The sequence below is a fragment of the Egretta garzetta genome, unplaced genomic scaffold (assembly GCF_000687185.1).
Source record: "Egretta garzetta isolate BGI_Z169 unplaced genomic scaffold, ASM68718v1 scaffold126, whole genome shotgun sequence".
Classification (NCBI taxonomy): domain Eukaryota; kingdom Metazoa; phylum Chordata; class Aves; order Pelecaniformes; family Ardeidae; genus Egretta; species Egretta garzetta.
Genome location: NW_009260128.1, coordinates 303,433 through 317,367, shown reverse-complemented (window position 1 = coordinate 317,367; position 13,935 = coordinate 303,433). Strand labels below are relative to the sequence as shown.

The window sequence follows — 13,935 nt, the reverse complement described above, 5'->3', positions numbered from 1 at the left end:
AGCTAAGCATATTAAAGTGTTGCCACAACTCTCCTACCCTCTGTACTACACCCTGCCCATGCTGCTCTTCAGGTTGGCTCCATTCCGACATTTATACCTTCTCTGTCAGCTGAGCCCACCCAGTACATCTGGCTTGTGCTTGTCATCCTGTAACGCTTCGTGCTCTCCTTCTGAAAGAGTTTCATACCCACTTGTTTTTCACTGCTGACATCCTCTAACAACTCTGCAACCATTTCCCCCCATTAACTTCCCATCACTCTGTTGCTGCTCCACCCTCAAGTTCCCCATTTCTCTTGGTGTTGCTTTTGCAAAGTTTTCCATCTGCAGCTCTGGGGGCAATTTGTGGGAAAAAGTTACCCAAGCTGATCTTCTGCAGTGATTCGGGAACAGATTCAAACTTCTGGGACTTCTGACCAGATGCTCAACACAGCTGGGCCTTTGGGAATGACCGAAGTTTAATGCAATGATTGTGCCCTGTGACACGGTGGTCAGGACACACTTGATATACCAAGGAACAGCTATGGGTGTGGAGGGAGAGGGCTAGGGACAGAAAGGGGAGTTGCCTTTAGCTTTTAATATACCGCAAGAGATAACGCTTTCCATAGGTAATCCTTCTTCTATCTCCTTTTTGTCCCACCTTGCTGCATTTGTGGCAGTCTGAGATAGCTGCCTTCAGAGCAAGAACATTTCCTACCGACGGCCTGTGCCTCTGGCAGCATCTGAAGATAGCAACTTCACTTTGGGAGGCGTATGTGCAAGCATACACCCTACCTGCCCTCACCTATATAACTTAGGGAGCAGGACAAAGGAGCCACAGATTGCATTTTTTTTTTCCCCCAGAATGTCCCCACTTCAAAACCACCCCCAATGCCTCTTTAGGGCAGGTTTTGGGTGGCAATGTTCATGGAGGGTTGGAGGCAGCAGCACATTCCAGTTTCTCAGACTGCTTAGCAACCAGGGCTGGCTGCGCCGCTCTTAAGTGCACGCCAAGTGTGTGGATGGCATGTCTAGTACTGCAGCTCTAGCCTTATTTTTTTCCCCCTCTCTTGTTTTTGAAAAGCATTCCTTGTTTTCTAATTAAGGCGTATGAAAAACTGATGGAAACTTAATTTTGCTTTCCTGGACAGCTGGAAGTCAGCTACGCAACATGATGATCAAAGCTGTGGTAGTGATCAGAGATCTGAAGTGACAGGTATGGCACTGGCAGCCTGCTTTTTGGGAGCGTGGCTGTCAAACAACCTCTTCCATGCTGTTGGCAATGGGCTGGCTTGAAGTCCTGCTGCTGGACAGCCTCGAAACCCTCTCTCCCACCTTGCCTGGAGGAGTGCAGAGAGTGGGGTGCAGTGCTTCCCATGGGTCTGCAGCACGTGAGATACACCTGCTCGGGGCTGACTTTCCCAGTACCACCAATACATATAAGATCAAGAAGCCCCTGTTAGACCATCTCCAGAAAAGGATTCAGCTCTGTAGACAGAAAGCTGATCTGATCCCAGCTTCCTCTTTGGGATCCTCTTGAATCTTTAAGTAATCTTTTGGCTCTTCCCTGTTTCTTAGCTCTCAAGTGCCCAGACCTGGCTCCCTGCCACAAAATTCATCTTCTGTCACAGCAGCGGGCTGAGCTCCCAGAGGGGGTCTCCTGTGTTTGGGGGTCTCTTAGGGATTGATTCCATCTCTACCCATGTTACCAGGCAGTAATACCTGCTGCTGAAACTTGCTGGGTACATCAAGACTGCAGTTAAAATGGGGACCCAGCCCATGTTCACCTCCAGACTCCCCTTGCAACCTTGCCTGCACTTGAGAGGCAAATTTTGGGCAAGCTCTGAAGTGTGGAGGAGGAGAAAGCCTTTCGTTGTACATGCCCAAGCACACTCTGGTTAGCAGTCCCAGGCAGGGCTGGGCCAGCTCCATCCTCGTCTACCCCCTGCTGTGAAGCAGGCATTTGGCCTGGAAGGACCAAGGACCACGAAGGAGAGTTATTACATGGGGTGAGACACTGTGGGACATGTTAGCAACCACCAAAGGTGTCCTAGGTCCATGACTGAAAGAGTGGGTCGGGGGCACCCAGGGCTTTGGGTTGCCTTGCTGTGCCCTCCAGCAGCAGCGTGGAGACAGCCTCCGCCTTCCTCCGGCTCCTGTCTCCCACAGGTCACGGCAAGAAGGGGAGGAGCTGCAGCGATGAAGAGAATGGTCTGGGGAAAACGATGGTCAGGTAGGTGAAGGACACAAAGGCTGGGGTTGAGGGAAAGGAGCAAATTATGCCAGAGAAGTTGCAAAACTGAGTGCCATGTACGAACCCTGCAGTGCTGCACACCCGTACCCCTGCACGTTCCTAACATGGAGGTTTCATAATAGAAACCCAGGATGAGTCCTCTGGGACAAAGGCTCCAAGCAGTTTCCACCCTCAGTTACTCTCGTATAAAACCAGACCTGCCCTGAAATTATTCCCAGATGGACAGCAGTATGGGGGACCCAGCCAGCGACCCAAGCTCTTTCCTTCTCCTGGGCCACAGTTCTGCACAGAGGATTGCAGCTTTGAGAAATTATTTTCATTCCCTTCCTGCCTCCAAGACACCGCCACAGCCCTCTTTTCCTCATCAGCGCATATTTCTGCAGCTTAAACATAGCAAATATAAAACAAGTGCAGCGCACATGAAATGCCATTCGGGGGAGCGCAATGAACACGCTGCCTCTAACATAAGGAGCCCCAAGTGCATCTGCCAAATATTTGGACTGAGATTCCAAAGGAGAGGAGGTGTCCACAGCATGGAGAAGCTCGCAACCCAACCCCTCAGGCCAGTACCCCTATGCACCTTTTGGGGGGAACACAGGTTGCTCGTTGGTTCAGCCTGCCTTTCACCTGGAGGTGTTTGACCACTCGCAGCCGTCATCTCCTCTAGGGAAGGTGAAGAGCAGCTTTTCGTGCCACATCACGGTGGCTGTGGGTGGATTAATTAAAAAAATCACAAATGATATGTGATGTAAAGCAAAGAAATGGTGTTTCTTTAGGGGTGTGGCCTGGCTTCGTGGCTGAGGCTAAACGACACCAGTCAAACCACGCCAGTTTTTGAACATCTGACCCTGGGTACTATTTTCAGCGCAGGGATTTTTGAAGTGATTAATGGCAACAGCTTGGCACTAATCAGTGGCTGGTGTTGCTGATTAAGCTAACTCTTCCTTGGCTCACAACAGGCATCGGGAATAGAAAGGGCAGGAAGCTCCCCAGAGCGGCAGAGGAGGCAGAGCAGATCGGGACCTCCCCAGCTGCCTGCTTTCCTGTGGGAAAATTAAAAAAAAAAGCCAACAAGCTATAGCCATCCAGCTCCAGAGCTGAGCTCAGCAGTGCTGCACGGCTCTGCTCCTCGGGTGGCTTCATTTTGCTTTGAGAATGTTTTTGTATGGACCCTTTTCAGCATTCCCACCCCTCTCAATAAAAAAGGGCTTCACTTATTGAATGTATGCTAGTGTTGCTAGCGTGGCACTCCTTGCGTGTGTTTGTAGGAGGACCTCAGGGACTCTATCTAGCTTCAAATCTATCGGCATCTATAAAATCTCTCCTTTCCTTCAAGAGAAGGAAATCTGTCAGTTCAGTGTGAAGGCTGCACGTTATGACCTGATCCATCCGTCCTCATGTAACCCAAACTCTCCAAATCACTCAGTTTGCAAACCAGACAGATTCTCCAGATGCCACCCCATAACTCAAGGAATCCCTAGAGGAAGCGGGCTGTGCTCTCTCTCCTCTTTACACCACCACCACCAAGAAACTGCAGTGACTTCTGGTTGGCGGGGTAATATTTGAGACAGAAAAAAGATCTCACATGCTCGGTGCTACCTCTGTTAGCTCCGTGACATTACCTGGGCCCTGTCCTATCTTTTTCTTTTTCCTTCTCAAGTGAGAAAACCCAGCAAGCCGGACTCTGAGACTTAGAGGGAGCTCTTGGTTGGCAAACTGCACTTCTACAGAGCCACAGCCACCCTGCTAAAAGGAACACGGTGCCTTGCGGGGCGCATCCACATTCACAGCAGAGCTCTGCTGCTGCCCCAAGCTACCACCAAGTGAGAAGGATGTGGATGAAGCTCCATTTATGCCACGGAGCCTGAATGCTGGGCAGCCCTGTTAGCCACCGGCATCTTAATCACAAAGCTCAGAGAGCTAATGTTAAGCTCATCTCCAAGAGGGTCCTGCAGGAGCCCTTGAAAACTTAATGTCTATGGTAATGACAGTATATTCACAAAGCTTTTAGCCATCCCACCGAGCCCCTCAGAGAGGCTGTCCCTCTCTCTGCTGCCACGGACGGCTCCGACACCCTCTAGGGAAGTTCCTGGACCCCTCCAGGGAAGCTCCTGGATGGCCACTTGGCCACCACCACTCCCAAACCATAGGCGTGCTCCTCAGAGGAGCCTGGGGGGCTTCTCACTGGAGTATTGCATGGCGTGAATTGAGGATCGCTTGCACAAAAGCTCCTCACCGCGGGTGACTTCCCCTCGGGCCAGGCGTGGGGCGGGCAGGAAGGCAGGGCTGGTCCCTGGGGGAGCCTGGCATGATGAAAGGGGAGGTGTTGCAAGCCTCTGTGTGCGATGCGACGCGTGCCTCAGACAGTTTCGCCTGAGTTTTTGGGGCAGTTTTGGGTTTCGATTTCCAGGGCGGTCATTTCACCTGGGTCAGGGAGGGGATTGTGGGCTTGAGTATTTGTGGGGCTGGGGTATTTTCAGTGCCTTTTCTTCTCTGTGGGGTGGATCGTTATGAATTATAGGCAGGCTCATGCGATGCCGCGACGTGGGCAGTAAAGGCCAGGCGTTCTCCTGGCACAGGTCAGGTGAGTGATGCTGCAGGGGCAGCCTGGGCGCTGAGCACCCCGACAGCGGTGCCGCAGGGTGCCAGCAGGTGTAGGCAGTTTTCCCAGCAGTTAGTGGGGCAAAACTAAAAGCAGTTGCAAGCCTCTGTGTGCGATGCGACGCGTGCCTCAGACAGTTTCGCCTGAGTTTTTGGGGCAGTTTTGGGTTTCGATTTCCAGGGCGGTCATTTCACCTGGGTCAGGGAGGGGATTGTGGGCTTGAGTATTTGTGGGGCTGGGGTATTTTCAGTGCCTTTTCTTCTCTGTGGGGTGGATCGTTATGAATTATAGGCAGGCTCATGCGATGCCGCGACGTGGGCAGTAAAGGCCAGGCGTTCTCCTGGCACAGGTCAGGTGAGTGATGCTGCAGGGGCAGCCTGGGCGCTGAGCTCCCCGACAGCGGTGCCGCAGGGTGCCAGCAGGTGTAGGCAGTTTTCCCAGCAGTTAGTGGGGCAAAACTAAAAGCACCGGTGTGCACTGTGGGAACCTAACCCTGGACCTGCATAGGCAGTACCCCAGCTGCTGAGTCCCCTTCAGAGGCAAAGTGCCAGGAGAGCACCACTTTAATGGTAAGCGGTTGCTGCAGGGCTTCCCAGCTGGGACCCGCTATCACAAAAATGAGGCTGCCTGGCTCCTGCAGTGGATCTGCCTCCTGTCGCCCTGCCTGGGGACCAGCCAGCCCTACGGATGTGCATGCTGCCATGCGGGCACCAGCCACGCTTGTGCCCACTGCTGCCAGGCTAGCAGCGGGGGACTGCTCTGGGCAGGAAGAGAGCCAGGCTCTTCCAGCAGGTAATTAAAGGAGCCCCATTTCCATGCTCTGAACTGGCACCTGTAGGGGCTTCTTGTTTCCATCCCCTACCCTCCCTTCTCACGCACACAACTCACACTCACTATTGACTATAAGGGCAATTTGAGGAAGCCAGCCTGAGGACTTAGGACCCCGACTACCTGAGAAGGTTGGAATAGCGATGATTCGAGCTGCCCCAATTTGGGTGCAGCCAGATGTGTCTATCAACTGCCATTTGTTCAGGCAGAGGCTGGGTCGCAGTGGGACTTTCCCAAAAATCCCATTTTATTTTCTCATTCTCTCTCTCCACAGCTTCCTTTCTTTTCACCTCGCCTTTTGTCTTTCCATTCTTTTACCAGCTATTCGAACTCTAGGCATCATTTCCAAGCTCGGCGTCTCCGAACTTTCCAGTTCCCAGACTACTTGCAATTAAACCAGAGTAAGCCAACGTTAGCCCCCGCTAAGTTATGCAACTTTAAGCCTATTGTGCTCAGGATTTCCATAGCGGTTTTGCTTCACCTGTTAGCCAGTTGCCAAAGACACAGGCATATCAGTGGCTCTCCACAGAGTAAATGTTTTCCTGTACCCTCCCCACCCAATCTTTTTTGGGTGTGGAAATGCACCCCCACCCCTCCTTGGCAAGAAGGTCTGCAGGTCGAGCTGTGATTTTCATGAGTGAGGAAGGGTTGCTCAGGTGGCAGCCACAGTGGCAACCCTCTTCAAACCATTTCCCTGCTCTTAAATGCCAGACCAAGACTTAAAATTCTGTGGGGCCTGACAACACTCCTTACCCCCCACTCGTGTTAAGTGATGGTGAGATGCAGGAGAAATCCTACCCTGGGGAAATCATCCCACCATTGACTTTTCAGTGCCTCTGTGACATTGCCAAGTGCTTGCCTACTCTCCTCTTGCTCTTTAATTCATGTTCCCCAACTGTTTTCTCTCCTCACCTTTCAACCCTGCACTTCCTGAGCCAGTTGTTGTGTGACTGTCACACCCTCGCTGCACCAACCGCAAGGCTTTGGTCTGAGCATCCAGGCAGGCAGAAGCTGGTTTCGGAGGCGGCCGAGCTGTGCCTCGAATTGTTAAGGGGCTGAAGTTGTTTATGCCACCAGCTCACGCTAGCTGAGCCACCTTGATTTTGTGACTTTAATGATGGGACTGGATGACAAAAAGCTTGTGTTTCACAGAGCTTTGACAAGACACTCTCTAAAAACAGGAGGGGAAAAAAGGGGTGCAAGAGGAAGGCAGTTTTGCTCCAGCCTTCGGTGGGACACTTGTTTTGAAAGCCTAGAAGGTGGCCCAAGCACACCTTGTCAGTGGTTTCCCTCTGGTGTGTACACGCCTTCCTCTTTTGTCTGAGGGCTGGTTAAATGCCTCTTGTTTATTTGACCTGTTTTTTCCCCTCACTGTTGCTATTATTAGTGATCTAGTAATACTGTCGACAAACACAAACCAAACATGTTGCCTTCAAGACACAGAGAAGGAAAAACCAAAAAGATCAAAGATCTTTAATTAAAAAATAGGGACACAAAGCAGAAAGTGCCTCTCATTTCAGCCTTTTTTTAATTTCAGGCCTCATGGACTCAATTGTTTCTGCTTCAACTATGGACCACGATGCCCCGTTAAAAATAGCCCCCCAGCTGCCCAGGACAGCTGGAAGAGCTGGGGGGCTGGAGCACTGCGGGTGGGTGGGTGTTCAGGCGTCCGGGGTGGGGACGGGTGCCTCATGCTGCCTCCTCTGACCACAAAAAGCTCTCTCGCCCATCTGCATAACTCTGTATCTGCCCACGGACCACAACCAAAAAGAAGCAGCTGCGAGAAGCAGGTGAGCAAAGCAGTTAGCAGGAACAAAAGCAAAATGTAAGCAAAAATGCTCCATAGGAGCGCACCCTCTTTTCCATGCCACCCTTATCCAGCACTCTAAGTAGGTCTCCTCTTGGAGAAAGGTGCTCCAGTCTGAGTTTACAGGCCAAACACCTCTTACTATGATCTATCTATCTGGCTGAAGCAGGCACTGTTGCCTTGGTGATGAACTGATGGGACTTCTCTTACTCCCAGATGCAGTGAGCGTGGCACACGCATTCTCTGTCTCCGGGAACGCGAGGTATGGCAGGATTAGGTTAATGGTCGGACTTGATTATCTTAAAGGTCTTTTCAAACCTAAACAATTCTATGATTCTATGATTCTATAAGCTGAAAGGACAGGTAGGGCTGGTGGGACCTGTAAATGTTTCTTCAGAATAACAATGTGTTGTCTCCCAGCGGTCAGGGAGGAGAAGCTCCCACTGCAAGGCTACTCATTTTTGCTACAGCCTTCACGGATATTAGGCACTCATATGCTGGAAAACCTGGACACGTCAAACTCTTTTTGGGGTGTAAACATAGGAAAAATGGCATCTCTGAGGTACACATCTGCTGGAACACCATACCAAAATCTACACATGAATATCCTTAGAAGACATAATTTACTTCAAGTTGCATCGGTTTGATGCGCTTTGTGGGGAGAGGTCATACATGAGCTGGCTTTCACCAAAGAGGGGCTGGCGGTGGCCGGTGAACGGCTGGCTAGCTATGGCATGGGAAGAAGCCTGGTCCAGTGGGTCACTGACTAGCTGTGACGTTGGTCTCCTCGTGTGACTTTCAGACAAGTCACTGCAGCTGTATGCCTGAGGAAAGCATGGTGTCTTGTGTTGCTCTAGGGGAGAAGAAAGGTTGCTTAAACCGAGTTGTTGCTGAATGAAGAGCATGTCCCAACTTTAAGTCAACATCCAAGACTTTATCCTCATTTTTCTCTAACATCAGCAGCAATGTTACAATACACCAGGCGGTGCACATAACCATGAACAGCAGCTACCTTTCATTTCAGCTAAGCTTCAAAGCTGGTCCCAAACCCCAGAGCTAAAACTCTTTTCTCTCTTAAAAAGGGCAGGCAGGCTTTACAATGACGCAAAGGCATCTGGTACATTTTTGAAGTGTACCTTAAAAGTTTGATGCAGTTACTGTTCTGCTGGGAGCCTTGATGGGTGGCAGCGCTGCTGGAGCGTGCCCATGTGCCCTAGCAGCTTGTCGGCCCTGGGCGAGGAGAGGGCCCTGGGACTCTAACACCATGCAGCGCACCATCTGAAGTGGGGCTCTGCTCTCCTGAACTGGAGCAGGTGCTTACTGAACCTTATGGAAGAAGACAGCTTTGCGTTTTTTCCCCATACTTTGGAAACACAGACAGGATTTTGTGTCGGCTCTGGCCTGAGAGGCCGATCATGGTTACCGCAGGTACAACCAGAGGGCACATGTGGGAGATGGGAGGTGGAAATGGGAGGAGAGGTTGGCGTGGAGCAGCTGCATGAAGAGGTCTGCAATGAATCTCACTCTAAATTTCTATCTCTCCTGTGCATTCTCAGTTTGGTTATGTTGACCACTGCTAATGAAATGCCCGGACCCGTACACTTGCTGTGTTTGCTGAGTGCTTGCAAAGTCTGTGCGTGGATGCTTCTGCATTGATGTAGGAGCTCCTGCTCTGCCAAGCCCCTGGCCCCGGTCCAAGGCTGTGCCGGGGCAGCAGTATCGTGCCTCCGTGTGAGCGCTCAGCTCTCCTGCCGGGGGAAGCCTGCGTCTGCCAAGAGAGCTGAGTTGTCCCCAAATCTCTCTCCCTCCCCAGGCCTGGGAGCCACAGGAGCCTTCCTGGCTCCTCAGCTTAGGCACACCCAAGGAAAACCCACGCCTGTTTGGCTGCAGCGATGAGGGGAAGCCTTGTGCTAGTGGAGGCGATTTCTTTTTAATGAAACAACATCAGAATCTCAGGCACTTAGAGTCACTAAAAATGAAAAAGCATTTTCCCTGAAGTAGGTGTTTGGACTTAACAAAGGTGTAAGACTAACTGAAGTCACGTGCCTCGGATTACCATAGTGAGTAAGGCCATAAAAGAAACGAAACACATATCACTGCCTGTACTTTCAAGAGGCTAAAATCGTTCCTTCCCTAAACTTTTGCATACTGCAGCTGTGCCCTGTTAAAGGACGGCCGCGTTGCAGGGGAGAGGGAGACGCCCTTCCCTGAACCCAGGCGCAGCCATTCACAAAGTCTCCGCAGGTCCTTTGAAGGAGATGATAGTGCAATGCGAGTGCAAGGTTGTTTACATAGAAAACAAGAAAATGTATTAACCGATTTTCTCTGGGGATGAACGTTTTCAGGCTTTGAATAGCTATTGCAAGGGCCAGCCCAGGTTTTTTGTGAAGATAAGTATACTATAGCTTGTCACACCCAGCGCTGTGACTTGGGTTTTCAATGCACAATAAGGAAAAACGATGCTATTGGAGCGTAAGTAGATGAAAATGGTGGAATTATCAATAATGGTGCAGAAAACTGAAGTTTTCAACAAATGTTTTTGTTTGCATGTGGGACAATATCAGTGCCAGCTTATGGTCCGTATCAATGGGAAAATATTTTTTCCCTTTACCTTTCCCAAAGGGGGATTTTAAACTATAGCTTTGAAAAGAGCTATCCAAGGAACTGGTTTTTTTTTTTCAAATCAACTGGATTGCTGATTTTTTCAAAAACTTGAAACACCAGAGGATTTTCAGGGAGCCTGGCAGCCGTCCTGGCCTCGTTACAGAATAACTGATGTCGTATAAGCAAAATTAAAGGAGATGGGATATAATCAGCGGGTTTTATAGAAAATAATTGTGTTGATATTGTACTTGGACTTTTGTAAGAAATGAGACTTGGTACTGCATGAGAACTTGACTAAGAAACTTGAAGTGCAGTAGATCAATTTGGGACATGCTGAATGAGTCCAAACTGAGTTCAAATGACAGCTGTAACCCAGCTGAGGAATCATCAGGCGGTTTCTAGTGAGGACCTGCACAGATTGGTTCCGTCGCTATGGGGTTTAACTCATTTTTATGTCATTGACCTGAAAGGGAACCTTAAATAGTGACTGACTGAATATGCAGATGGCACCATGTCTGGGGAAGTGGTAAATCACTCTGTGAACAGGCTACTTGAGAAAGCGAGCTGATTTATCTGGTTTTAGTATGGGCATAGCTGGGAGCAAAGGAGATGATAGGCCATAGTTATGGGATAGTGTTGACCCTGCTCTGAGAAGTTTTGTTGCTGAAAGACTTTAGGATCATAGAGGAAAACCCAATGAAGAGGAGACCCTCATGTGATGCTGGGACCCAAAAGGACTCAAGCAGTCATTGTACATATTAGCTGATCCCTGACCTGATCCTTATATAGGTATATATATATTTATAAAGTATGAGTGAACAGATCATATAGCTTCTGGATTTGTTCCTGATGTAACAGTTTTGGAGTGGTGGGCTCCACGCTGGCGTCCACATCTCCAAGGGGATGGTCCCCAGAAGAACCATGAAAATGCTTAAAAGATTAAAATTCCCATTTCAAAAAGAAAAAGTCATTGATAAGAGTCATCTTGGCAAAGGGTAAAAGCAGTCTGAATACAGTCTGTGGATAGTTATATGAGACATATATACACATATATATAAAAGCAATAGTGAGTTCTTTGCTCTCCTGGACAAGAGGGCAACGAACTCAAAAAAACCCCCTAGACAAATCAACACTAGAAGAAGTAAGATGCAGCTGTCTTTAACCGCGACAGTAGCTAGCCATTGGGACAAGTTAAAAAGGTGGATGGGAGATCTGCCATCACAGCTTTCCAAATCAAGCCGGATGTGGAAAACAAACCCCAAAAAAGCCCACACCCTAAGAGCTGTGGTCTGTGCTGAGCTGGGAGTTGGAGTGCAGCACCTGACAAACGTCTCCATCTGGCCTGAAAATCTGCAACTAAGTTTTGGCTGGCACCTACGTCTCTGCAGCGTGAGCGGGGTAGGAGCTGCCCTGTGACTAAAACCGGCACTGCTCCTCCCCGCTTGCATCCCACCCAGCCCCGGGGAGCACGCAGGGCTGTCCAGGGTCAACACTGCTCCGGAAATAGCAGCCGAAAAGTTAATGTTTCCCTGCTAACCTGTTCAAGAGAGAGGAGAGGGGGGCTGAAGGGGAAGGCTAGCACTGTGCCTATGTTGTTTGGGCCTTCCAGCTGGCAGGTTTGGGAGCCCACAGACCCTCTGACTGAGAGAGCAGCTGGGGTGGATTCGTTCCCAGTTACATGCAGATGAAATGAAGAGGCTGTCACCAACTCATTGGGTAACTTGGGCAGGAAGGGACCTTAGGAGGCCATCTAGTCCAACCTCCTGCTCCAAGCAGGGTCATGGAGAGGTTTTTAAAATGTTCCTGCCTTTGAAAAGCCAGCCTCCTCGAGCTGTTGCTGGATCAGCCCTGCCAGAAACAACTTAGCTGAGAGCCTGGAATGGATTTCTTAAGCACTGTATCTTTCCCTTCAGATAATGCAATATAAACACTGAATAACCTGCGCATGTTCCTCTCCTTCCCTCCTACATTTCTGATTAAGAGCTCAGGCCAGAGGGTTCGGAAAGAGCAAGGAAGCCTAAATCCCACTGGCTCTGAAGAGCACTCAAAAATGTCCATATGGAGTCAGTTATCCTGAGAAGCAGCATCCACCTGTGTGAGGGCAGGATGCAGGAACACAACAGGGGACTTCCAGTGCCAGGTCATTTGCCCAGTGGCATCGCGTCTTCCCTGGACTATCAGGTTTTTTTCCTGAACGCAAATGCTCTGACCTCGCCTTTCTGCAAATCCATTGCCCTTCTGAGTCCGGTCTGGGACACAGGGTGAGGACTGGGGGCATATGTGCGTGAGAAATGCATTTGAATACAGACAGTACACCACTGAAGCTGCTTTCTTTCCTGCGTTGATGCCTTTCACTGAGGCTCAGATAACTTGATTTGGCGCTATTCACTGCTAAGTTTTCCATACCAACCGCAGCTGAGCTTTGTTTAAATGAGGTTTGCTGAAGCTGTGCTGAAAGTGAGTTTAAAGGTTCACGGTCTTTGGAGCGGATCCAGGCAGCTCTTTGTGCCTTCAACTCCCTTGGAAACTGCGGAGAGCTGGGGGCCGGGAGAAGATTTGCATGAGCAAGTTCTCCCCCCGGCCCCAGCTCAAGTGCAAAGGGGAGCAGTGAGCGACGGCAGAAATTAGACACCATGGGCCAGATTCTTCTTCCTTCTCCCCTGGGTCGTCTCATCTGCCTCTCCACTATTTTGACTGGGTAGCTCTCGGTACACGTGTAAACAGCGGCACAGGGTGCAAGCAGTGAGGAATCAAGCTCCAGCAGAAAGTTTTAGGGATAGGAAGCTACGGCCCTGCCTCTGTGCCCTGGGTTGTGGCAGTCGGGGAGGAGGCAGCTAATTTTGCTCAGATAATTTAAGCAGCGAGTCACCTTTAGCCCCTGCAAAGCGCCTCTACTACTTTAACGACAGCTGCACCTGCGGCATTCAATGCCCAACGCTTTGCATAGTGCAGCCACTGTAGAAAACACGGTCGTCCCCCCAGTTTTCTTGTTCTGCAGTAACCTCCTTGCTGAGGAAGCAAGCTGCTGACCCAGTGTGAAAGTTATTTTTATTGTATCTGGAGTGCTTTTGTTCTCCATTCTCTTAGGAGAAAAAGAAAGTCTGGTCACCCTGTGACCTTGGAGCCTGTAGGCAACTTCAGATTCACCCAAGAAATACCACCCAAGCTAGAAGCCGGTCTCTAGTCTGAGTAGGAGAAGGATTAGTTTAATAAAAGATGACTTTACCTTCCCCAAAGGCATCATCTTCTTCTCCGGGTGCAGTCGGATCTTCTTGGGCGTGCTGCATCATGGCGAGGACACAGCTCGGGGAGCAGCCAGAGCCGAGTGCTTGAACTGGTTCCTACGCTACAGCTCGACTATTTCCTTTCACCGGTTTCCTAAACATTTTGGTGGTAATAGCTTCCGCATCTGCACTTGCGAAAATAGTCTCATTCATCTGATTACCACTTCTTGTTTTTACGGACAGCCTGTGAGATGAGTTTTGAGGTGGTGTCCTTACTGCCGAGAGAGAAGTTGATTTTGAGAGCAGAGGCGGGCAGGACGGGCTCAAAACGCACCCTGCCCTCTCGCCTCGCACGCTGCGCGCAGTGGCAGCCCTGCCAGCCCGGGGTGTAGGGGTTTTGCATATGAATGTGAATCCTTTCTGGTGGCAGAGGTAGAGCCGGGGAACAACTCGCCCTGCTCGGCCTGCAGAGCAATTAGCTTTCGCCCCAGGAGCAGTTTGACCAGCGTAACCCCCCCACCCCAGGCTCTCTTCAGTGCCATGCGTTCTCAGGATGTTATTTTTTTACTTAGCAGGACAGCATGTTTTCACCCATGCTGGGGTGACCCCTGAGAGCGGACATGTGGACAAGCTGGAAAGC

At 50.2% G+C, this 13,935-nt stretch overlaps 1 protein-coding gene across 2 annotated transcripts in view; it reads right to left on the bottom strand.

Annotated features, from left to right (window-relative positions):
• Positions 1-13,568, bottom strand: part of RIPOR2 (RHO family interacting cell polarization regulator 2) — a 70,232-nt gene extending 56,664 nt beyond the window's left edge. Inside the window, exon 1 of one of the 2 annotated variants that reach the window (XM_009641475.2) lies at positions 13,298-13,568. In XM_009641475.2, the coding sequence (XP_009639770.2) occupies positions 13,298-13,361 (64 nt within the window). In that variant the 5' untranslated portion in view covers positions 13,362-13,568. The remainder of the gene's footprint in view (positions 1-13,297) is intronic. The other variant, XM_035896922.1, reaches the window with a different exon arrangement.
• Positions 13,569-13,935: the final 367 nt, after the last annotated feature.